The sequence below is a fragment of the Acanthisitta chloris genome, unplaced genomic scaffold (assembly GCF_000695815.1).
Source record: "Acanthisitta chloris isolate BGI_N310 unplaced genomic scaffold, ASM69581v1 scaffold11744, whole genome shotgun sequence".
In the NCBI taxonomy this organism is placed as follows: Eukaryota; Metazoa; Chordata; class Aves; order Passeriformes; family Acanthisittidae; genus Acanthisitta; species Acanthisitta chloris.
Genome location: NW_008671048.1, coordinates 21,505 through 47,206, shown reverse-complemented (window position 1 = coordinate 47,206; position 25,702 = coordinate 21,505). Strand labels below are relative to the sequence as shown.

Below are 25,702 nucleotides of genomic sequence, written 5' to 3'. Positions count from 1 at the left end.
CCAGGGGAGCAAGGGAGAGGAAGAAAAGGAAAGTGAAAGCAGCATGGACACGCTGAGTGATTCAGCTTAGAGCATCAGAGCCACCAGCCATGCTTCAGTGCTGCTTGTGCATCTTCCAAGTTGCAGCAGTCTGAAGCAAGACAAGTGGAGAGATGGTTTAAACAGGAAACACAGCAGAGTGTGGGATAGCAGCCCTGCAAATTCCTTCTGCTGATGTGCTGAAGCAGGAGCTCAGCCCAGAAGGCAGAGCCAGGGCCTTCACATACCACCACGTTAGCTAAAACAGAATAAAAACTGATGCACCACCTAATCCACTCTGACACACACCTAGAGCTACAACAGGTCTTTAAGTGGCTTCCTAAAAGTCTCAGCTCTCTCCAAATAAACTCCCAATTGCTTTTAACATCTTTGTTCTCTGCCTCAGGGGGGCAAGAAAGAGATTTTGGAAAGAAAGTGGGGATGGATTTGTGGTCTAGCTCAAGCAGAAGTTTAGTCTAATAGCACAGAAGTTGCTTTATCCTGCAGAACACAGAGGTGGAAGCTCCACTGGGACAGGTTTCCTGACCAGTGCAAGACATGATTTAGTTTTTTTAAGGAAGTCTCACTCTGACTGAGAGGAGAGAGAAATGTATTGGCCAACAGAACACTGGGACAAGCTCACTGTCAACTGAGGGTTTAGCAGAGCTGGGACACAACTGCAGTACAATCAAAAAGCTTCATTATTCCACTCCTCAGGAGCCAGACGAGCATGGTGCCAGGTTTCAGAACCAAAAAGGCATTTTTTTGCAAACATTATAGAAACTTCAAAGCAGACCAAGTTTTTATTTCACCTACATGAGCAGGATCCTGACCAGAAAAAGCATCTGAAAGGTTTTAGTTATAAGACAAACTGGAAAACTCAAGCTTGAAGAAGAGTTGGCAAGTGCAGCAGCAATTCAAGCAATGAACTCAATGCAAATGAGACAGAAACAATCAGACCTTCCAAGGACTAAAGAGTACAGTGTGCACTGCTGGCCTGGATGTCTTCTCCTTTTCCTTTGGTTTAACAAACCTGAATTGAACATTATGCTTAAAAATTCAGAAATTGCAACACTCCATCGAATTTGAACCACCAAGAGCTGTGCATGTTAAAGGGCTTCATTTCTACAGCATCCAACTTGCAGTGGGCCTGAAGGGAAGGCAGAAAGCAGCAATTTCTGAGGAAGGTGAGTGCACACCCACATCCAACCTTTTTTTCCAGAAGTTACCACTGACATAGCCAAAACCAGCACAACTTTTCCAAGTGAGTTCCCAAAGCCAAGCAGTCACATAAGGGCTGCTGTTGGAATATGCAGAGAGCACCTTGCAGGGAGAACTCCAGAGTTCTCTCTCCAGCGAAGGCAGAAAGCAGCAATTTCTGAGGAAGGTGAGTGCACACCCACATCCAACCTTTTTTTCCAGAAGTTACCACTGACATAGCCAAAACCAGCACAACTTTTCCAAGTGAGTTCCCAAAGCCAAGCAGTCACATAAGGGCTGCTGTTGGAATATGCAGAGAGCACCTTGCAGGGAGAACTCCAGAGTTCTCTCTCCAGCAGATCCCCATCATGCAGAGATGGAGTAGCAAGCACAGAGGGGGTGTGTGTGTGTGTGTGTGTGTGTGTATGTATCTGTGTATTTTCAGTTTTTCCTTTCTCTTAAACTTACTACAGAGGTTGGACATACAGAAACTGAACTATCCCAAGAGGCTCAACTTACTCCCAAACCTCATTCACTCCCCCATAAGCAAAGTATTTATTCTACACAACTAGAGAACATGTTGGGGTTTTGTGGAAGTTTGGACCAGCCTGGCCCACAGCACATGGAGTGAGGTGTACAGTGTCAGAGTTCCTCCAGTTCACACATCCAACCAGTGCCTCAAACCAGGGTCTGAACTCACCTGGAGATGGAGGTTGTATCTTAGTCTGAGACTTCTTTGAATCAGCAGCTGCGAAGATATCTGGAGGTGGGTCTTCACCTCGCTCAATCTTGCACTCGAAGGCATAGAGACACTGGATGTACTGCTTCTTCAAAGAACTGGCTGCACTGCTGGACGTGCCCACATTGAGATTTGTGGCTAACTCACGCCATTTCTTGTTTTTGTTGACCTGCACAACCAAACAAGAGGCTCTAAAGTCCAAATCCTAGCCATAAATCCTCCAAGAAATTTTCTGGGAAGGAATCAACACTCCCCAGCTCACACACCAAGGATACAATAAGGGCTAAGCAAAGCAGATGTAAGTTGTGTTCAACCCTAAAACTAGTAAAAACTCTCTTCCTCACCTACAGAAAACTTTCCAAACGGGGACAGATTGCAAATCAAATTAGTCCTGAGGTCAGCTGGCAGCCAGATGCAAAGACAAAGGCAGTGTCACCAATCTTTGCACTGACCACAAAGCAGGGGAAAAAAGGGGTTGAATTGAATCTCATCACACACTGTTCTCAACCAGACAATGGGAGAGCAGACATCTGGCTCAGGGAAGGGATGCTGAGTTTTATAAACATTATTTAAAGAAATGAACAGGAAATAAACATGGCTAAATGGAAATTCATGGCTTACAGCTGGCTCCAAAGCTCCCTGTGAGCTGTGCTGCCTGTTGGCAGTGGGCAGCTGTGAACACAAGCACCAGCCACCCCCTGGCTGTGGACACTGACCTGAGTCAATCCTCCAATCTCCTTCACGGAGATGTAGAGCCGGTAAAGGTCCAAGGGTTTCCTGCCCACTGCTGGGAGGTTGGTCATGCCCATGGCCTTCTCCTCAGTAAAGGCCAAGTAACGATCCACCCACATCTTCCTCTCAGGCTCACCACCCAGCTCATAGAGTTTGGTGATCTTCTCATTGGTTGTGGTAGAGGAACTGGACTTCTAGGAGAAGGAAAGAGATATCAGGACTGAGCAGCACAAAAGCAGCTCCTTCACATCCGAGATGGTTTCAAAAAGCACAGGTAAGAGCTCAAAGTTGTGCTGTTACAGCTTTGTGCTAGACCTATGCTTGTCTCAGATCAATGTCAGGCAAGGATTCATCAATAAAGGCATCACAGAAACAGCTGCTACTCAGGGAATTCCCAGAACAAGCATTTTGAAACAGTGAAAGGTTTCAGGAATGCTACAGAAACCAACCAAACCTCAAAGAGAACCATCTCAGACATCCTTTGTGGGCTCATTTGCTAAACAGATATGAAAGTAACTAATTCAAGCACAGATGAGATTCCCTGTGGCTGCTGCACCCTGCCAGGGTGAACACTGCTCTCTGCTGGGTCTTTTACTCAAGTAGCAGGTGCCAGGCTAAGCTGGCACTGAACACTGCAAAGGAGTGAAAAAAAACACACCTCAGAGGAAAACAAAACTCAAAGATCCCTGTTTGAGGAGGATCCCACACACAGAGCAGCTCTTCCCTTGCCTATCCACTGATTGAAGTACAGAAACCTCCTGCTACCCAGACATGACTTAAATTCCCACAGTGCTTTCCTGTCCCTGGAATATCAGGATCCGGGAAGACTGATAAAGAAAGGTAGCACAGGATTTTGGAATACAAGCGTACAGTTACACTCTGAGATGTTGAGTATCCCACATTTGAGTCACTGAGCTGTCCAAGTGTCTGTTCAGAGGGAAAACCCAAGGTCCTGCCTCCTGCCCTGCTTCTTCTGAGTCTCCTGATGTAGTGCCTGAACATGTTACTGTGTCTTTCACCACCTGGATACACACACTGGAGGAAAGGTAGAAATGGCTTTGGCATTCCAAATCCTTACTTAAAAATGAACTCCCAAACTACAAGTGATCTTCAATCCTGATGATGTTCTAAGATGAATCCTACACCCACAACTGAGTGTGTTCATGGCACATGAGACAATCCTTCAACAGTACAACCCAGGCCAGCACAGCCCTGATTTGTGGCTTCTGCCATCTCCCAGCCCAAGAGCATTCAAACCCTTGTTTGCCACAAATAAGAGAGGCAGATGCCAGAACACAAGAGCAGGAGGGAGAGATCTCCTGAACCTTCCTGCAGACTGCTGCTGGCCCAGGAATCAAACCTGCAGAGCATTTCTTTTCCTTCAAGTAGCAAATGAGGAGACTACAGGCTCAGAAACAGCTTTTTTTGGGTGGTTCTTTCGAAAGTGGTAGCAGCAATGCAAAGAAAAACACTCCCTGAAGAACTTGTTTGCCTCTCTCTCTGGCTTTAATACAGGATTAGTAAGAGGTTTGTTTGTGAAACAACTCTTAACGCTTCATAGTGTACCACCTCCCAGTCGAGAGGTGAGAGCTGACTCCTCCAACCTACACCACCAACTACCTCAGGTTTGTTTATGCTGCTTTTGGCAGTTTCACTGTGGCAGGTGATAATCCCTAATAGTAAATTGGTTTACAAGTGAAATTGAGGACTCCCATAGGACTAGGAATTGCTCTCACGCTCACACTACTACACAGATGCACCGCTCAATCCAAGTGAACACACAATGGTTTGATTTCCCTGGATGCTGAAGAGGATTGGAGGTCATGAAAAACAAAACCCAAAACATTTTACCTTTGACTTGGATTCTGCTTTTGGTGTCCCATCTGCCTTATTGTTCATTTTAGTTGCAGGTGTTAATTTGACGTCCCCAAGTCCCATCATCTCAGGGCTTGCTGCCATCCCTAGGAAGTTAAAGGAATCTTTAACACTCATTTTCCAGCCAGAGCAATGGAACCAAGGAAATCCTGAAGCAGTGCCTTACCTGCAGAGTTGTTAGCCATATTCCCACCCATGGGATAAGGTGGGCCCTGGGGGTTTATCATGCCAGCCATACTGTTAATTCCCTGTCCATAAGGAGGTCCAGTGCCCATCATTCCCCCTTGGTTCATGTTGGGATAACCAGGAGGCCTAGAGAAGGCAAGAAAGAAACACACTCAATTCCACATGTTAAACATTAAGATCTTGTCTTCCAAAGAAGCAGCTGTGCTGAAAGAAACCTAGAAAGGATATGGAGGAGTGACTTGCTCCAGACCATTTTTCCAGCAAAAGACCAAAGATCGGGTGCTCTTATAGAGCTCAGCATCCAAAGCTCAAGTCCCATGCTCAAGAGAAAGGGGTGCAAACCATTCTGAAAGAGGGACTTGAGTTCTGAACATTTTCACCCTTCATCTTGTTCTCCCACACCCTCAAACTGAACCTTGTTTCAGTTGCTCAGCTGCCTTTAACCTGCAGACACTGCAGCCCTGAACATTTAGGTAAGAATACAGATTTAGAGTCACAGAATGTCCTGAGCTGGAAGGGACCCCCAAGGATTATCCAAATCCAATTCCTGCCCTGCCCAGGACATCCCAACAATCCACCCTGTGCCTGAGAGCACTGGCCAAACACTCCTGGAGCTCTGTCAGCCTTGGGGCCGTGACCACTGCCCTGGGGAGCTGTTCAGTGCCCAAACACTTCTGGGGGAAGAACCTTTGCCTAATATCTAACCTAACCCTCCCCTGACACAGCTACAAGCCATCACCTATTTGTAGAGGTCATTTTTCTGCATGTCTTTCTTTCCTTTGTGTTACCATACACACAACAATATTTGCCCTGTCTCACAAACCTCCTACACAACTGTGGCTCAAACTTGTTACTCAAATGGACAAGCTCTGGTGCCTTTATTGGGGCTTGGGAACTTGACCCCTTGGCAATCATAGCTAACAGAAGTAGATTGCAGGAGCAGCCTTTAAGTCAGGATAAAGAGCACAATGTCCAATCAGACAACAAATATATCCAACAGCTTTGGAGGAACTCAATTTATGAGCATGTTCATGGCTCTCATGGCATTCTGGTAGGCCACACACACCTACTCTGAAATGGGCAATAAAGAACAGAACAACCACAGAAAATAGTGCAAAGTTCAGAGCTGAATTCCAGCTCCTTTCCCACAGCTACTCATCAAGGCCCTAAAAGGAAGAAGTTCCTTACACTGGACAAGCAATGCCTTGGATCAGACACACACAGCTGAAGGCTGCTGGATTTAGGGGCTGCACCACACACACACAGTGTCTCTAAGTCCCTCACAGAACAGAAGAGACCAAAATGCAAACAGCAAAAGCAACTGAAGGGATTTCAGAGTTAAATAATTTCACTGGTGGACATTTAAAATTCCCTAAGCATGTCAGTAATGATGTATAGAATCACAGGATGGTTTAGGTTGGAAAGACCTTGAAGTCATGAGCAGGGACACCTTCCACAAGCTCAAGTTGCTCCAAGCCCCATCCAACCAGGTCTTGAACACTTCCAGGGAAGGAGCAGCCACAGCTTCTCTGGGAATTCCAACACACTGCTTGGCCAAGCTTTATGCTTCTCCTGTTCAACACTTAATCTTGATGAAAAACCCTCCAAGGAGAACAAACCTCCAAGGAAATGTACTTCAGTATTTCCCCAAATGTGAGTTATTCCATGCACTGTGCCATGGGAAGAGCCTTTCAGGGGGAATCTCCTTCCTTACCTGTTCTGGATGGAGTTGGCAGCAGCATGCATGGCAGCAGCAGCTGCTTCTTGTGCTTTGCGGTTCATGCCGCCGGGCGGGGGGCACATCCCTGTGCCCACCTGGGGTGGCATATTAGCCATGTTGGGTCCATAAGGTCTGTTCCCCATGGCTGCATGGCTCATCCTCCCTGGAGGAATCCCACTGTATGGTGGCACACCAGTCTGCCCATGCATCTGGCTCCCTGCTCCCATGGGGTTCATGCTTCCTCCCATTCCTGGACTGGGGTAGTTGGCATTGGACATGGCATTGTAGTTTGGCTGCCTGGGATAACCTCCTAAAGGAGATAATAAGAGGCAAAGACAACATCATTCAACTAGTTAGTTTATGAATCACCATTAAAAAAAAAAAAATCTTCTATCAGCAAATATTTCAAGATCACTAACGCAGATGAGGGGGAGTGTTCACACCTCAACACAAAGTCAAAGTACTTGGATATAAGCCACGTAAAATGTGTTTTGACATAGCCAAGTAACAACATCGATTCAGAAGCTGCCTGAAACTCTCCCAAACCTCAGCCCAGTACAGTGAGCTAAATGGTCCAGGACAGGATGTAAAAACCCTTCATTTAACCCTTTTCAGAACAGGCAACACTCCATTTTCTTCCTCTCTGAAGTTCTCTGGCCCTTTGTCACTATTACATAGGGTGAGCAACCTGTGTGTTTTTAAATAAGGAGGAAGGATCCTACATTTAGAAGTACAACTACCCCTGAAAGCAACACATTCTATCAACCCCCACAGAAACAAAGAACAGCTCCTCTCAGTTCATAAGGAGGAGCTGCTTTGTGTCTTTCATACATTAAGAAGGGACAAATCAAACCATTTATAGAGAGTCATGGAATGGTTTAGGTTGGGCCTAAAGATCATCCAGTTCCAGCCCTTCCATGGGCAGGGACATCTTCCACTAACCCAAGTTGTTCCAAGCCCCATCCAACCTGGCCTGGAACACTTCCAGCTGCTCTGGGCAATCTGGGACTTCAAAGACAAGATGTTAAGGTAGAGCAAGGCCTTTGCTGAGCTCAGTTCCCACCTTGAGGTCCATACTGTCCCCCCTGAGGGCCGTAGCTCCCCATGGAGTTCTGCTGGTACGGCCCCATCCCGGCGTGCATCTGCCCTGCGGAGGATTGCCGGGGAGATAAGGCTGAGCCAGGCTGGGGGGAGCTGTACTGGGGCATCTGAGGGTTCCTCTGCATGTAACCTGGACACCAGGGAGAGGAGAAAATTATTAGTGCAAAGTATCCAGACGCACCACTGGACACACATGTTCTAGGTAACAGCAACCCCCAGGATTAACAAAAGCCTTCCAGAAACAGCCTGGACAGATTTTACAGGGGATGCATTAAGGAGTCAGTGTTATCGGAGCAGCTACCATCCAATTTCCTGGTTTCGCCAGAAAAAAAAACCCTTAAGAGTCAAGAGCAGAAGTCAGTATAGCTTTGCAGATCCTTGGGGCTTCTTACTGGTGTTTTTTTGTCTGCTTTTTTTTTTCTCAGGGTGACAGTTACACATGTTTGGTCATCAGAGCTGGAATTTTACATGCATTTCCCCCCACTATTCTGATTCTGCTATGGAGAGAAGACACAAAATATTGTTGTGTGCACCCCTCATTCTGAAGCTTAAAATCATGGACCTTGGCCAAACAACATGAAAAGAAAAGCTCTCCAAAAGCAAGAAAAAACATCTCACAAGCCAAAGTATCATCTTGGATGGAATGTTTAGAGGCCAAACAACCAACAACAGTGGAATTTACTACATGTTGCGTCAACACCTGCAGGTTCTGACCCTGGGGCAGCTCTAAATGCTCTCTCACCATAAAATCCATGTCACCAGGCCAGGTGATTTTTAGTTACACTTCTGGCTTTACAATTACACGTGTTAAGTTGTGTCACACACCTCGGTCCTGCGCTATGCTCGACTGGTTCATGGAGGGATGCATGATGCTGTCCGACTGGCCGCTGGGCGGTCGGGGGGGCATCTGATTGCCTGTGCCACAAAAAGGAGAGTGTTCATCACCAACTGCTCAACCACAACACCCAGCAGGCAAGAGAGTCACATCCCAGAACTACAAACAGCTCTGGGAGAAGGGGATGTTAACCACAGCGAGGGAGAACAAAAGCAAGAGCGGCCACATGAAGGCAGCGAGACGACACTGCTGGTTGACCAGCAAACCCACCCAGCTCAGTGCATCTTTGAAGAGTTACACGAGTCTCAAAGCAAACAACTGAGCTCACACAACCTCAATAACCACACAGTGGTGACTCTGGCCAGTTCCTCCCCACTGACCACTGCAGCTGACCCAAGGCAGCCCCACCAGAGACCACCACGTGCCAGGGAGTGTTACCTGGTACTGCAGCAGGTGAGAGTGGACCAGAGCGGGACTGAGCAACACTAGCTGGAGATCCAACTGGGGATGGGGAGGGTCCTCTGATGCCTGGCAGGTGAGGAGAGGTATGTGGCGAGAAAGGAGACTGAGCTGGGTTACTCTGCTCTCCTTGACTGCTGGAAATCCCTGATGTGCTTACTCCAGGGCTCAGGGCTCCTTCTGTACCCATGGGCAGATCATCTATGGAACCAGACAGGTCCTGTAATGCACAGAGAAACAGATCAGGCAAAAATACAAACACATGGGGCTGTTCTCTCACATACCACTAAGAAAGAGCATTTCTCCCTCAGGCATACTACAAACAGAAATCACTGAACTCTGTTCATGTTACTGTTGGTACCAAAGGCTGCTGAGGGTGAGGCAACTGCCAGACGTGTCTTATCCTGCTGCTGTCTCTGAACACAGGAGTTCCCAAGTTGGTCCAAACAACTGGCTCATTCTCCTACTTGCTGCTTTTAATTCAGTTTAGAGGTGGGAAATTAAAGAATGCATCGACAACACACAAAAAGCTGCAAACAGAGCAGACAGTCCATGTGATCGTGGCTTGGAAGAGAAACGTGGCTCAGCCTCTGGAAGACAGAAAACTCCTGCCTCACCATAATTAATTCATAAACCTCCTATGAGCTGGGAAACTACTCACTGGAGATGGATAAAAACAAACTAAACAGAGATTTAAAAGAAAACCATAAAATACTCTTCAGGGTTCCCACTTCCCTTTCTTCAAAGACAGCAGAAATTAGCAGTTACTGCATCAACCTGTAAAGTTCAGCTTTCCTTGAAGGCAAGGCTAGAAAACACCCTTCCTCCTGCAAGTATCCACCTGAGGCAGAAAAGCACCAAAAGCCTGAGAGAGCTGAAACCTTCAATACACAAAGCAGCAAAGTGACAGCAACAAAAATCAGCTGGCAAGTGTGAGAATGGGGATAATTCCAAGGAGATGATGTGCTGATCCAACGTGCCCAGTTGTATTGGCTGGGTGATAACAAGGTGCATCAGCTGTTCAGTCTTGGCCTGGAGTGAATGAGTCAGGAACAGCCAGAGGAAGTGGCACATTTGAACAGAAAACTGGGAAGTTGTAACTGTTCCAGTGATTAGATTAAAATCTCTGCCAGAGGTTCAAAGGATCACAGCAGGTGAAGAAGTACCAGGACTTCACCCATCCTTCATAAGTCTTCCTGAGCAATCAACCCTGGATCAGAAGGGTTCTGGGCTGAGCCCTGAAGGCATCACAGGTCATCTCCCTCTGCACAGAACTCAGCTGAGCAGCAGGAGCAGAGCCAACCTCATTTAAACCCCACGCAGAAAGGCTGAGGCAGTTGGTAAATCACTTGGCCACCTTGGTCCCATTGACACTGACCAGATGAGCAGTTGAGGTAACATTTGCCCAGCTCCAGCAGTGCAGAAGGACCTCAGACACAAGATACTGCAACTTATCAGCCTTTGGAAGCAAGCAAGAGCCCTATCACTCCTCACACCTGTCTGCCAGGACACAGGTGAAAAGGCTCTGACAGCACATCCCTGGAGAACAGCATGTCACCACATCCCAGCAAATGGAAGTTAGAGTGGAAGTGAAATGGAATTATAGAAAAACATAGCCTAGGAGACACCCGACCACCTCATCACACCCATGGGACAGACAGTGCCATTGAGAAGGACAGAGGGGAGAGTTGGGCATCAGCTGCACCACACTCAGCTGCTGCACTGGAGGAATCTTCTCTGGTTTAGTGGAATTTGGTCAAAATGCTTCCAACAAATGCTGCACTGGAGCTGAAAACCTCAGTCACTTGGTGGGATGACTTGGTGCCTAGCAGGTCCTTCCTCCCCTTCCATTACTGCTTCTGTTTGAGAGCTCATTTCCTGCCTCAGAGGTATATTTGCTTACTGCTCAAGTATTATCTTTCTGAGGGAAAAAATAGCTTTGTTTTATTTCAATGAAAGCTCAAAAAACTGCAGAAAAAGCCTAAAAATAGTGTCTGAGATCTCTTGCAATTTTCACTACTTTTCTATTGTGACATCAAAAGCATTGCTCCTTTATGTAGCTATTTGGGTGTTTTTTCCCTGGACAACTTTGACAAATCCCACATTCCTACACTGGAAACCATCTGAAGTGGGAGTAAAGAGACATTATTTCCAACATTTTGCATTAAAAAGCATCAACCAACACAAACAACCAAGAGCAAAACACTCCTCTCCCTGAGACTTGCTGCATCTAACTGCAGCCACTACAAGAGACACAATGAGATTCCCCTTGGAGTCAAGGAAGGGATCAGAATGTTCAGAAAGCGATTCAGTCCAGCCTAAAATTGGATGGAAATAGTGGTATGGCCCTTAAATACACAGAGGTAGTTTTAGTCTGAATCACCAAATGCATCCAAACACTGTTTTCCTGATCAGTGAAATGAAGTTGGAGGCACCTTTAAATCTCCACCACTGTGAGCTTCTGTGGTACAGAATTTCAGAGCAGCTAAACCTTGAGAGCAGAGGGGCAGAGCCCAGAGCTGTGTAGATGAGGAAAAACATACCAAACCACATTCTAAACAGACACCTGAGACAAACACTGGCATGAAAGGCTAGATACAGAGCAAGTGTGCAAGGTGAAATGTGAGTTTCCTTCCTTTATCAGGAGTGTAAGTGCTTCTCCAAGAGGCAAGAGAGAAGCTTTGGGATGGAAGGACCTCTGGGTGTGTGGAGGTCACTGTCTGCTCCACAGTCTGAGCAATATTCATACGTGACCTGGGCAGACTAAGAGGGCAAGACTTGGGAATGCCAGACAGGAAAGTATCTGCAAGACACAAAACGAAGCAACGTTAAAAACGGTTTGAAAATTAACTCCTGAGCAACTAAATAGCAATTTAAAGCTGATGATTTTGACCTTCCTACGGATCAGAGCTTAAAGACTCAAGTCATTTGAAAACCTTCAGTTTTAATTAAGCAGGTGAATACTGGGTGGCTTTAACAAGCAAAGGTCTCTCTGCATTGCTGACATACCATCAGGGACCCCAGAGAATTCAGCTGTGGGTGAGACTCTCAGCTGAAGTCAGTTAGAAGTGACTTACATATCTTCCTTTCATGGCTGTTAGGACACGAATTGAAACTGGACCATAAAAATCAACTCATCAAGCAACTTGCACCTCTAAAAGATCTGGAAGTTTTATGCATTCTAACAATAAAGTCATTTCCCAGCAAAGCAGCATTCTGCCAGCACAGCAGCATTTTCTGAGGGTGTTATTCAGGACTGAGCTTCTCCAAAGGGAAACTCCTGCAAGGGGAAGGACAAAACAGGGACTGGAATGGCTGAGGACAAGCAGCTCATCAGTGAGGAGTTCTCTCTCAGGATGCCAACCACCAAGGCACAGAGTGCTTTGGGTGTTTTAACTCACCCTAAAGGACATCCTCAGCTCTGACATCCCCAACCCAGGGGAAAAGGAAACCTCTCCATCTCTCTACAAACCGTTTCAAGGGCAGCCCTAGCAGAGAAGCCTTGAAAGAAACAAAACCTCGTGGAAATAATGGAGACCTGCTGCTGTCAGTGGGTTCTGGATGGAGCCCAAGAGAAGAGGGCCTGGGAGGTTTTATTTGCCTCCCACAGAGCATGAGGAGGAGACCTGGAAAGACACAGCAGCAGTGGGAGAAGGGCTCTCCCCTCCCCTCCTCCCAACAGCACAGCCAAGGGAGCTGAGACAGGAGGTGAGGCTCAGCAGCAGTAACTCTGCCAACTCGAAGGAAACGTCAGGGTCTGGAGAATTTCCTCACGTGTTTCCAATGTGTTTTTTATGCATTTTATTGCTCATCTGCCATGCAGATCAAAAACGCTGGAGGGATTCCAACTATTTCACACAGAATCTCACACTCCAGGCTGGCTGCAGCCCCAAAGCCTGAGTTTCTTCACTTGAAATACTGCCCAGTGTTATTTTGGGATGTGACCTGATAGCGGAAGCCCACGGGGACCCTGGAACGATAACCGTTCCAGCTGCGATTGGATGCCCAAGCCTGGCTGATGCCAGCATGGGTCTGTCAGTGCTGCTGACAAACAGGGACTCAGCAGCTAACACCTTCTTTTCACACCACAACAAAACCATGCCTGAAATCACACAATCTGGTACCCAAAGGAGGGGGCAGGGGAGTTCATCTCGCTCAGGGAAAGGGTTGCAAGTCCTGGCATGACCAACACAAGGGAATCAGTTGGTTTGTGCTGGAAACAGCCAGGATTCTTTTATCTGACGAGAGGAACCACCATCCCACTATCTGATACAGCTCATTTGTTAAACAAACATAAAGATGAAACAACTAGAAATGCTTAAGATCAAGGTAACAAAATCCCAGAAGAGAAGGAAGATTCAAGGCTCTGCTCTGGCCCATGCCACTGATCTGGAAGAGCAGGAAGACTGACCAGAAAGCAAATGGAATTCCTCTCAGCAGCCTCCCCTGCCCATCCCCAGCCTCAGTGCACGTGGGAAGTGTGGGGGAAGAGAGAAGGAGCTCGGGCAGAGTGGAATGATCAGCACTATCAGATCACCAGGCAGCACTCAAGGAAATTATGGTCTGGAGATGAGCATGTGGTGGAGCTTATAAATTCTGTAAGGCCAGTGGTTTCCATAAAGATGCTCACAAGCAAGGCCAGAGAACAATGGCTAAATTTATTCCTTGGTTCTTTCAGAAAGGGAAAAAGCCTCTTTATTCCTTCTAATTGAAATACCACTTTCTATTACAAGTTCTTTTTCTCTGCAGTTGCTTTTCCACTGACTCAAGAACTGCCAACACTTAAAAATCACAAGTTTGTCCTTTCCTTCCCCTTTATTTCCACACCCAAAATACCTCAATCCTCTCTATCACAAAAATCACACAGCTGACTGGCAGGCTAGGATCTCCCTGCTATTTTGGGGACACGGATAGATTTGATCCTCCTTCAGCAGCACAAACAACTGAATCTCAGTACAGACAACTGAATCCTGCATCTCACGCTCCACAAAGCACTGTCTCCTCACACAGAGCAGCCTGAAGACCTCCCCGTGCTCCATTCGCACCAGGATTCACAGCACATCCAAGAAAACACCTTCCAAAGCCAACCTGAGGTTCCCACAGCTGTGACACAAGGGTGTGGAGAGGACTCTGCAGCCCCTCACCACCTTCCTGCTGTGCCTCTTTCCAGGTTGCTCCGCAGCAGAAACCAGAAGTTGGAGCTTGGGAACACAAGTTAAACTACAGTAAAAACCCAGTTGATACTTTCCATCTGGGCAGTTAGAATCCAATGCCTCCAAAGCTTTTTCTTGCTGACAAACCAGAGTCAGAACAGAGTGGGTATGGGCTGGACAAGAGACAAAGGGGAGGAGGAGGGAGAAGGATGCATTCAGGATGTCTCTCCAATAAAAAAACCTCTTGCCACATCTAGAACATTTATAGAACTTGAAGTGAAGTGCAAGATGCTGGTAACCCTCTGTTCCTGTGTGCTGTCATACCTTGGGAGAAGTGGGATAGAAACCAAAAAATCCTTATTTTTAAGCTGCCAGTTTACCCATTACTGATTTTGTGCTCATATATGTGTGGGAAACATGCCCATCCACATTCCCAAGCTGCCCAAGATGACTAAAGACTAATCAAATCTTCCCAAAGCCCAACAACATGAGCTGGTGACCCCTGACCCTGCACAGCTTCCTCCACTGCCACGTGGCTCTTACCCCTCACTCTCCAAGGAGCTGAGAAGTTTGTTTTTGGTTTAAAAGGGAAGGATGACTTTCTCCTGGCCTAAGAATCAGGGAATGCCCACAAGGAAGCTCACTGCCACACCAGGAAAAGCTGCACAGTAAGCCTGTGTTTTATGAAAGCTCTGTAAATCCATGGCCTTGTCTCTTCCCTTACATCCTCCTTCAAAACGGGACAAGACCAGCAATCAGAAGGAACAAAGGGATTTATTTATGCAGTGAAATCACTGGGTTGGGCCCCTTGGATATGTCCCTGGAAGCTCAACCTCTGATCTGAGCAAGGACCACGTGTGAGCAGCTAGAGACCAGACAGTTCTCACATACTGCAACGGAGAAAAATCAAGATCCTGGTACAAAACCGAGTGTGCCATAGGACCTGAGTCCTTCTGTGCCACTTACACATCCACACAATTATCAGGGAAAGGAAGTAAATGTTAGACTTTACTACTTCAAAGGGAAAACACCTGCCCACTAAAGCAAATAGCAGGGAGGTAACACCAGCAAAGCTTCAGCCTCTGCTACAGAGTCCATGTTCCCTTCCCTTCCGAGGAGTTTAAGCTCCTCTCAGGCATCAGCACTGACAATTACAAACCTAAGATGGGGACTAGAACATGCCAGGGAGATTCGTGCAGTTCCCTTGCTCAAAAAAAAGAAGCTGAAAAGCTCATTCTTCCAGGCTGGCTTTAGCCAAACTGGGAGAAGCTGCTGGCTGGAGCTGCACTGCAGGAAAAGGAGAGCTTGGAGAGGAGGCTGTCAGGAGGAGGAGGAGCTCAGTGGCACAAGAGAAATTTTACTCTGATTGCAAAAATAAGCTGCTGTTCTAATCCACCTCAGTAAATCTAGGTGAGTCTGGTGGGTTGGCAGAAAGCAGGTACAAAATAAAGCAGGGAGGAGGACAGAAGGAAGTGCTGCTGGCTTTACTACATTCCTGCAACGGGAGCCCTTGCGGAACAGCCAACACTGCTACCGCAGCAGCCATTGATTTTTCAGAGGTCGATACTCCACTCCCACAGATCTACTCGGCAGGAGCTTTAATCACATCTCCTGCTCCTACCCTGTGCCACCCCTCCTTCTCTTCCCCCTCCAAATAAAATAAAATAAAATGTATTAAAGAAAAAAAAAAAAAGGAGGGCAAAGGGGCTTTTCCTCCCCCCTCCGAGCACCGAGCAGACTAACAAATCTCATCTTCTTGGTCTTTGGAGAGCAGAGATTCAGAGCTGTAGTTGCAGCACAAAGTAGAGAAGGAGCAACATGATTCATCCACAGAACAAGATGTCGCTGAAGGGAAAACCTGCCGTGTGGAAGGCCAGTGTTCCTGCTCGGAGAGCACCCAGCTCAGCTCTTCCGCAGGATCCTGGGAGATGCCACAGCAAAATTCGACTGGAGAGGTTCCATTTAACCCTTTGAAGGCTGCTCAGCTGCTAAAGAGTCCCAAGCAGCAGGTAAATGGTTTGGCACAGCAGCATCACTTCAGCCATCCCAGGAGTTGTCCCATCCATCCAGCAGCAGCGTTGCCACATGGAAGGATAAAAAGCTTTCAGTGAGCAATGCTGACCCTAAAAACAAGCTGCAGGAAAGAAGCAGGAGGACCCGAGGCACAAGCAGAAGCAAGATGGCAGCAGCACCAGAGGATGCTCTCCCTGGTTTTCCGGAGGGATGCAGGGACCTCCATGTCAATCCCATCGATTGGAAACTCAAGTGCAGGAGGGAAACTAGTCCAGGCCTCAGCTGACAGACCACAACCCATTTCCTCCAAGAGCTTTTGTTTTCCTTCCAGAGGTTTTAGGTCTGAAGACAAAGCGCAGATCACATAAAACATGGAATCACCTAAGAGGCAGGAAGCCACTGTCTCCTTGCCAGCTGGGAGGGTATTCCCATTCCCCAGCAGTGCTTCTCTGGAAGGAGCCTTCCAGGCTCTGATGTGTTCCACACATTCAGACTCCAAAGCGTTTAGTCATCCCAGCATGTGATCATGCCACCATGCCAACCACCCGAGTCAGGGTGGGCAAAGAGGCACAGCAAAGGCAGGAGGCTGAAAACGATGGAAAAATTAAACAGGCCTTTGTTCAGCCAACACTTGGGATTTTAAGATAACTCAGGTTTTGGGATTCTCATCAGCCTCTGAAATAATCAGCAGTGACAGAATCCATTTGTAAAAAAAGCAGAAGGAAGGAAGATTTTAGGAGAGAACAAGATTTCTAAGGTCTCAGGTATTTGCAAGCCTGGTGAATCCTGTGCTGCTTTCACTGGAAAACGCTGCTGAAAGGAAGATTTTAGGAGAGAACAAGATTTCTAAGGTCTCAGGTATTTGCAAGCCTGGTGAATCCTGTGCTGCTTTTGCTGGAAAACACTGCTGAGGAGACAGCTGGAAGCTGGCAGCTCCTTCCCAAAGTCTGCCACACCTGTGGGGAGGCAGTGAAGGAGCAACACGAGGGGCTACAGCTCAGCCCGTGACACTGGGGCATCTCCAGAGAAACCACTTCCCATCAAGAACCTGTGTGCAATGCCACCCCCGTGGCCTGGTACTGCTGATCCGGATGGGATGGAGAAACTGGAGACACATTTGGAAAGAATCAAGGAAATTCTCCTCTGGCCCTGACTCAGAGCAGCGAGGAGAGGTAACATATCCATGGAAACCTGGCCCGGGCCAGGCACTGACGTCTGCCCGGTGCTCCCCTCGGGGTCAGGGTGCCAGAACAGTCAATTCCTAGAGATCTGATTGCTTGTCATTTCAGGAAATTAAACCTTGGGGTTTTTTTCTCCTGAAATAAAGGTTTCTATTTTCCTGAGGAAGACCTGATTGAAAATTATAACAAAAACCAATCACACAAGTCCTCCTCCAATTCCAAGGACGGGTTTGGAATCCCAGTGTGACCCATCCAAGCAGCACAGGAGCTGCAGGAAGGGCACGGGGCAGCCTTGGGTCCCTGCCATGCCCCACATTTGGGCACCACGTGGAATGAGTTTTCTCCATGGCATTTATGATCCCACACGTCTCCAAGACAAGTCAATCCAGCCTGCCAAAAGAGTATTAAGAGGGAAATGATTCCCGCAGAGCCAACGCTCAGGTGTGGTGGTGTTTAGAGCTGTCAGGCAGCGTTAAACACCTTCATTTATCCCTGCAACTGCTCCATGCAGCACATGAAGGTCACACCAACACAGACCCTCCCTCCCTGGCACGGGGAGAGACCTCTGGCAGAGTTAATTTCTGATGGAAAGCGAAGAGGATGAGGATTATACATCCAACATCAGATGCACCAGAGGCTTCCACACCTTTTAAAGGGTCTCCAATGACACCAAGTCAGCAGTGAAAAGGAAGTGAAAACCTGCTTGCCCTGCCCTTACCCCAACGAGCTGCTGAATCACAGAGGGTCACCCCGTGAGCTCCAGCTCCGGATCCTCCGGCTGCGGCCGCTCCGCGTGCGACGGCGCACGGACCATTGTTCGGGATCCGCCACCAGAACTGCTCATCCTACAGCAATTTCCTGCTTCGACACTGACCTGCCTAATCACTCTGGCTGGGCCTAAGAGAACAAGAGCCTGTTCTCCCCTGGCCGCACGCTCCGCGCGGGGATCCACTCTGCTTCCCGTGGGGGCTGGATCCCAGAGAGCTCCGGAGCAGAGGACAGGCTGGGGGTCGGGGAATCATTGCGAGCTGTGCAGGCAGGAAGCAGAGCTGAGCTGCTCACGACCAGAATAGAAACAGGAAACGAGCCCGGCAGCGAGCACAGCGCAGCTCCCGCCGCGCTGCAGCAGCCGCTCCGCAGCCGAGGCCATGGGCTCTGGGGGATGCAGGGTAGGGTGAGCAGTTTTCCCCTGAGCATCAGGTTGGCTTAGGTCTGTTCAAACCCAAAGGAAAGGCTGGGAGAGGAGGGAATTGCCACCTGGACACACAGCCAAGCAACCTTGAAGGAGTCTGCGGGTGTGCGAGATGTTGCTGGAGCAGTTGGAAGGTCAGGGTGGTGCTGGAGCAGCACTCCATGCTCTCCAAGATTAGCAAACTATAAGGGGGCAAAAATACACAATCTTCTGAAGGAACCACACAGAAATGGTGGCCACAATCACACATGAGAAAAGCTTAGGTGGAGGGAGCACTGGTCAGGGAAAACCTCATTTTTAACTCCCTGTCTCACCCTAACTTGAGATAGAAACCTCCAGACCAGCATCAACTGGGATGCACAGATCTCCACTACCAGTGTTTCAGGTCTTGTGCTCCTAGGGGAAGCCTCAGGGTGCTGGTGGGTTTATCTGCATATGCACTGTGCTGCCCAGGCCCCAAAGCATGCACTGCCCTGCTTTGAAATGCACACACTGCTAATCCCTCTCCTAAGGCAAGCAATAAGACCAGCTCAAAAGGCCAAATACAAACCAAACAGAAGCAGGAAGTCCCATATGGAAAGAGAAAAAAAAGAGAGGAAAAAAATAAAAAAGGGTTTGAAGTGACCAGTAGATTCAAGTATAAAAGAGTTTTTCCCCTCCCCCCTGAAAAAAAGCCAAAATTCTTAATTTTAAGCTCAAAGAATGTTTAAGGAAAGAGGCTGCAGCTCCCTCCACAGCAGGTCTGAGACCGTTTTTTGCTGCATTTCAGCCTGTTGCATTGATTATTTCCAGGTCAGGGGATGCAGCTGACGGAGCTCAACTTTATTCCACTTCAGGCACCCCCAGAGCAGAGGCTGAAATGACCAGTTAGTATGAATGGAAAACCCAAACGCAGCTTCCGTGACAACCTCCAGTGTCCAAATCCAGAAACCACTTGACTTAAGAGATAACCAAACCAAAACCACCCACAACTGCTGGGGATATTCACAGAAGGGGTTTTTTTCTGCCAAAATTCCACCCTCATTCCTCTCTCCTCCCCACAGAACCTTATTCTGTTACATCCACACTGCAAAGACCCACGGCCAGAATGCGCATTTGGGAGTTTAAACAAGGATCAGGAATGTTTTCAGCTGGTTATAATCCTTTCTGCCATTGACAAGACACTTTTCAGATCTGAAGTCAGTGATGGACTAAAGTGAACTGCTGCTGAACAAACAAAACAGTTTTCCAACAGTGCAAAATACTGAGATTAAAGCTATTGCCACTCTACAAAAAGTGGGAACAGGTTTCTCCCTCAGGCCATGCAGGACACTGACCAAACCTAAAGACATTCTGGGGTGGGAATTCTGAACCTTCTGCCCAAGCTGTCCCAGTTTCCTGCCACAAGAACTCAAACACAACCTTGCTGTGTCAGGACCTCCAGAACTGTGCCAGTATCTGTCCTCCAGGTTTGGCCAAAAGTCCCACCCCACACAGATCCTTTCCTATTGAAACACTGGAACACCTCTCACACAAGTTTTGGATTCCACAGGTAGGAAAAGTTCACTGAAGAAACCCCAGAAGGTCCAGTGAGAAGCAAATACAAGCTGGTGTATGCTGGTATCAAATCAGTTTTGCTTTACAAATGGCTTTTGGGGCCAATCTGGAAGTTCTAACACTAGAGATGCCAATTTCTGTGGTTGGGAAGGTATAGACAGCCTGGCATGAAGCCTCATGCTTCACTCCTTATCCATCCCAAAGACATCAGGAACTTGCCCTCAACTCCTTCAAGGCAGCCCATGAGAGAGAGGGAGCAAGAGAACATCTGTCCCATGTTCCACAAAGAGATACAAATCCCTCACAACAAACCTAAAACTCCAAGGAACTTTGCAGTAGAACAGAACTGCAATCCAAACCCAACTGAATGTTCTAGCACATTATTTTCTCCCCCAGATTTGCTATCTCTTCCATGGCTGTTCAGAAGGTAGTTAATAGCTGAAAATGTGTGACTCCTTCAGCCTCAGAATCCAAGCCTGAAAAGGTAAAGACATGGAATAAACTGGATACGACTCGCCTAGGGCTAGACTAGGGAATCTCCTGGGAGAAACAGATTTATCCTAAGGATTACTATTCCTCTATTACACCCAGACACAAAAGACTCCACTTCACTTCTCCCATGCAATAGCAATCTAAGTTTAGTTGAGCTGCAATCTTGACAGAGACTCCCTTGGGAAGCAGTAAATTCTTTGGAGAAACTGCTCACCTTGACTGCAGCAGGAAGAGAGAACAGCCAGGACACTCACTTGGATGTATGAGCTCGAGTTAGCTCAGGGAAAAGTTTAGTCAGTGACACAACAATCATTACTGGAAGGTGTCTAGGAACCCCCACCCAAAATGATCAACTTGACAATCCTCAGGCAGATCCTAACAAAGCCACAGGAGTAGAACAAGTTGACAATGTTCCTGTTATGAGATCACCAGCTCCTGAAAGGGTGATGGATCAGTCAAAGAAATATTCCCTTTAATGCTCAGGATTCCAACACTAACATTGATGTACAACATCACTGAGGAAAGGCCAGAGACTCACACAGGCACTGGGCACATAAATTTAACACTTCCTAAGAACCTAAAAAGCAGGAACTTCCTTTTCCTGTTGGGGCTGATCTAGGTGTAATTAAAGATGATGCATGGCATGATTTGCCCTGATTCCAAGATACACAATGAGCCATTCCACAGTGCCCACTGAGGCTTGGAAAAGGGCTCAGAACTCCATAAAAAAATTAAAAGCCCACAAACTAACTCTGCTTCTCTAAGTCATCCATAATGGCAAAACAGGGATCTAGGAATCCTCCTGAGCAGGATAAAACTTTCTAAACCAGACAGACTGAGCAATATCAGGAAGATAAAAAGAAATTGATAGTGCCCTTTCATGGAGCTTTTTGTTCCTAAGCATCCCCAGGCCAAACTTTGTGCAGGAGATTGATCACTGAAACAAGGAGTTGGCCCTGCCTTTAACCACCCCACAGCATCCCTGACAGGCCTTTCCCAACTGCTCCTGCTCTTGTCCTACAAGATAACAAGGAATTACAAAACAGGCACAAGGCAGGGAATCTCCTTTTCATGAGTTTTGCCTACAAAGAAGAGAAGGCCCTAAAATACACCAGGGTTGGGTAAGCTAAAGACTGTTTGCTTTCTTAAATGCAAATTATTTGGTGATAAAGCCAAGAAAACCAGATATTCCCTTGTTTCTAAGGTTCCTTCACTCTTCCAGCAGAGATGACTATCTTTCCTTACACTGCTCAGGAAAAAGGACAACTTCAAAAGGGCCAAATATATTTAACCACAAGGTATAAAACAAACTCCCACTTGGTGCTGAGAAGGAGCCACTTGTGCAAAGCAGAGCTACTAATTCCTATAATCCAAGTCAGAGGATCAGTAGGATTCAGGAAGGCTCCATCAACAATGCCACTGAACAGGACTTCCCACCGTTCCCAGCTACAGCAATTTCTTCAATTACTTCAGTGGCTTCACTTTTCCTACATTCCTCGCCAGAAGATGGGTCACATGGAAGAACTTGTGGAGAGGCAGAGTGGAAAGAAACATGCTATTTAAAAAGATTTTTTTCCCCAGGCCTCAGAACAAATTAAATCTTTGTAATCAGGGTCCAAAAGGCAAAAAAAAAAATAATAAAAAGAGGCAAGAAAAAAAAGCAACAACCCACAACTACTCCCATTAGGTGGTCAGAACTAGAATCACTTTGTATTTTGGGTGACAATTTATACCCACAATCCAAAGGAATTATTTCAAGGGGCTCACAACAAAGCTGTTCTCATTGCTGGGAGCAAAAATAACTTTGCTGTATACACAGCTCACTCCTCTGACCAATCCAACTGCAGCTCCAAAAACTGACTTAGCCAGTGGCTAAATGAGAAAATAAAAGCTCAACTCACTTCCTACTGAGGAGAATTAATGTAACCAGCAAAATCAGAACTCAGCAGTTCCAAACTTTTCCTCCAAGTCAGAAGCACAGAGTAACTTGTGCAAACTAATCTCAACTTTTAACCCCTCTTCATTTTCTTGATGTTTTAACCCACAGTTAATTCTGATCCAAAACCTGCTAGAACTTTGGGCACTAACCTCATTCCCAACTGGTCACTGTGCATCCAGCAAGTAAATCTAGGATGCAAAAGAAAATATAATTCTCCATCTGTCAAGGAAGGAGTGATATGAGATTGATCTTCCTCACTCCAGGTACTAATAAACTTGAGTTTTCCACCAACTGTTCAGTCAGATTGGGCCAAAGAAGCTGAAATCAGCAGCTCAAGGATCCAATGACACAGAAAGGGAATGGTGCTGCCAGGCTGCCACACCAGTGCCACAGTGGGCAAGGGAACAGGAAAATCAAGTAAAAATGAGAATTTGCCCTGAAGGTCAGGGGGAACTACTCGGACAGAGAGCTCAGAAAATCAAGTGTTTTAGGTAGAACCTGCAGACCAGAGGACTTAGGGTTAAACTTCCCTCTCAAATCCATTACTTTTGTAAATTACATTTAATCCCCAGTGGGAAGCCAGAAGCTAATGACTTAGTAAAAAAGCACAGGCAACCTCCATCATTCCCATTTCCATGTGGAATACTACCAGTGCTAATTTATCCTGCTGTGCTTCTGATTGCCCTCACCCTGTTCAGGCCCAGATCAGCTCTCACTCACCGGCAGGCTGGAAGGTCTGGACTGAAGATTCAAGTTCATGTCGTCCTGCCCTTTACTGGAAGCCATTGAGGGAGCAGATGATGCCTGGGACCCAAACGAGTCTTGAGATAACTCCTGAAACATCAAGAAACACCAAAAAACCCACAAGTGGGAATACAATAGAGCCTCTGTTGGAATTACTCTTGTATATTCTCACGATGGAGAAGATATATGTTCCCCTGGTGACATTTGCCCAAAACAGGAAGTAAGACAACGAAGATTCAAGGCAGCACATACAAACACTGCTGGACTACAAATCTAAAACATGGTAGAACAATAATTCTCCAGCTTTCCCTTGTTACAGATCCTGGAGAACAGAGGCTGTGCTGGGATCTGCCCAACTTTGCTTCTTCACCTTCTAACATCTCTCCATCACTCCCTCATTATATAAACAAGACAAGTCAATTAAAACCTTCCACTTTCCAAAAGCTGCTTTGGATGTGTTGCAATGTTTACTGAAAGGTCCCAGCCAGCTTTGTTCCTCCTCCCTAAAGCCAAGTTTTATATTTAAGAGCAAACTCTTCTATCACCATCCACGTGTCACTCTGCAAACTGTGCTCTGCCATTGAGCTAAACCAAGTAGCTCTGGGACCACCTGGAGAACTTGTGCAGATCACAGCATGAAAACCCTTTCCTTCTGGAATCCTTTACACTGGTATTCACAGAATCACTTAGGCTGGAAAAGACCTCCAATATCATCAAGTCCAACCTGTGACCAATCACCACCATGTCAACTAGACCTGAGCACTGAGTGCCACATCCAGTCATGTCTTGAACACCTCCAGGGATGGTAACTCCCACCACCTCCACAAACAGTTCATTACAATGCTTGACAACCCTTTCTGTGAAAAAATTCTTCCTGAATTGCTAATCAGCAGCATTTCCTCAACGCTGGTCTTAAAAACTGCAGGATGAGCATGGCTTTGCCTGTTACCACCAACCACAAGCTCTGACTGCACCATCCAAGCCAGGCTGTAATTCAACTGATTTCAATAAACCAAAAGGATTTGCCCAACTTTCTTTTAAAAACCACTTGCAGAAGGACAGCAAGCAGGAGAAGGCCTACCTGAGGAGGGGGGAAGCGTTGCTGGGAGTACGCAGACTGCTGCTGCGGCGGCTGGGACTGAGGGTACGACGAGGACTGCTGGGAAAGGGCTGAGGAAGCTGTCTGAGGAGTTTGCTGCTGCTGGTACGGCGACTGTGACTGCTGCTGGGAGTAGGGAGGCTGACTCTGAGGGTGCTGCTGGGCTGTGGACTGCTGCTGGGGGTATGGAGTTGGGGACTGCTGATGGGGCGGTTGGGATTGCTGCTGGGAATACGGCGGCTGCGATGTCTGAAGTTGGGGAGCTTGAGATTGAGGCTGTTGCTGCTGCTGATAAGAAGGCTGAGAGTGAGGGGTCTGGGCTGGAGGCTGCTGGGAGTATGGAGGCTGCTGCTGTTGGGGATGAGGGCTTTGCTGGTTGTAATATGGAGTCTGGCTCTGCTGCCCATATGCACTGGGGCCCTGCTGCCCATAAGGAGGCATCTGCAAAGAAAGAGGAGAGAGTTATACCAGTTACAAAGATATTTCACACAAACACAAAAAGATTGTGCTCAAGAAGTAAAAATTCAGAAACTCGTGCAGAGCAGTTAGCTGGGAATAAACTGTCAATGCCACTACTTCCCAAACAACAGCAAAAGTCACTTGTGTATGACATTATTCTTGGCAGTACCAAAATTTTAATAGGCACCACAGCTAAGCTTTTAGGGATCCCTATCTGACCACCCTTCAACAATAGTAACATTGAAAGTTAAGGCTGCTTGCTCCAAAGGCAAAAAAAAAAAAAAAAAGCAGCATTTTGAATCCTGCAAACAGCCCAGCAGGCGCCACTTGGATCATGTAATGAGCCAAAACTGACCTGAAGTCATTTCTCCTGCAAAGAACAGCTGTGCCTTTAATACAACATAGAGGAAAGAGTATCCTCCTCCTTTTGCTATTTGTTTTTGCCTTGTCAGATTCTCTGCTCTGCCACTGCCTCTCCTGGAGACAAGGATTCCACAGGTCCTCACATCAACCACACCTGGATCCAGGTGTGGTGCAAAACATAGCCTAAAGAAATGCCATTTTACCCAAACAACCGATTCCACCCTGGAGGAAGGTGGTTCCTTCAGAAAACACAGCACTTTGTTGCCCTTTCCCTGTCCTTGCTGTAACAGAAGCCACAGAAGATGAGGTGCTGTACCTGTTGTGCATATGAGATGCTGCCCATTGTACTTTGCGTCCTGCTTTGCATTCCCATGGGATATCTCTGGGGAGTCTGTGGCCCATAGGGCTGTCCTGGGTAGCCGTGTCCTTGCTGTGGCCCTGCCTGAGGTCCCTGTTGCTGTGTGTAGGGGTTGTTCCCTCCATAGGGCTGAGGCCTCATCTTCCCCATCTGATCCATCGGGCTGGAAGGCTGCAAAGCAAGTTGTGACATGTGATGTACATTCAGCAATTGTTCACAACTTCCCAAAATCCCCAGCAGAAAACTTGAGCAGGTCGGCGGGGAGAAGCAGAAGCAGATCTATCTCTTGCCAGGTGCTAAACCCCACG

General features: G+C 47.2%; 1 protein-coding gene across 1 annotated transcript in view; it reads right to left on the bottom strand.

Annotated features, from left to right (window-relative positions):
- The window catches only part of LOC103801535 (AT-rich interactive domain-containing protein 1A-like), a 34,661-nt gene extending 9,099 nt beyond the window's left edge, over positions 1-25,562 (bottom strand). The window contains 11 exon segments of the mRNA XM_009073952.1: positions 1,919-2,126; positions 2,674-2,883; positions 4,541-4,650; positions 4,731-4,876; positions 6,465-6,780; positions 7,534-7,701; positions 8,397-8,486; positions 8,845-9,085; positions 23,092-23,205; positions 24,197-24,655; positions 25,353-25,562. Of these exon segments, the coding sequence (XP_009072200.1) occupies positions 1,919-2,126; positions 2,674-2,883; positions 4,541-4,650; positions 4,731-4,876; positions 6,465-6,780; positions 7,534-7,701; positions 8,397-8,486; positions 8,845-9,085; positions 23,092-23,205; positions 24,197-24,655; positions 25,353-25,553 (2,263 nt within the window). The 5' untranslated portion in view covers positions 25,554-25,562.
- Positions 25,563-25,702: the final 140 nt, after the last annotated feature.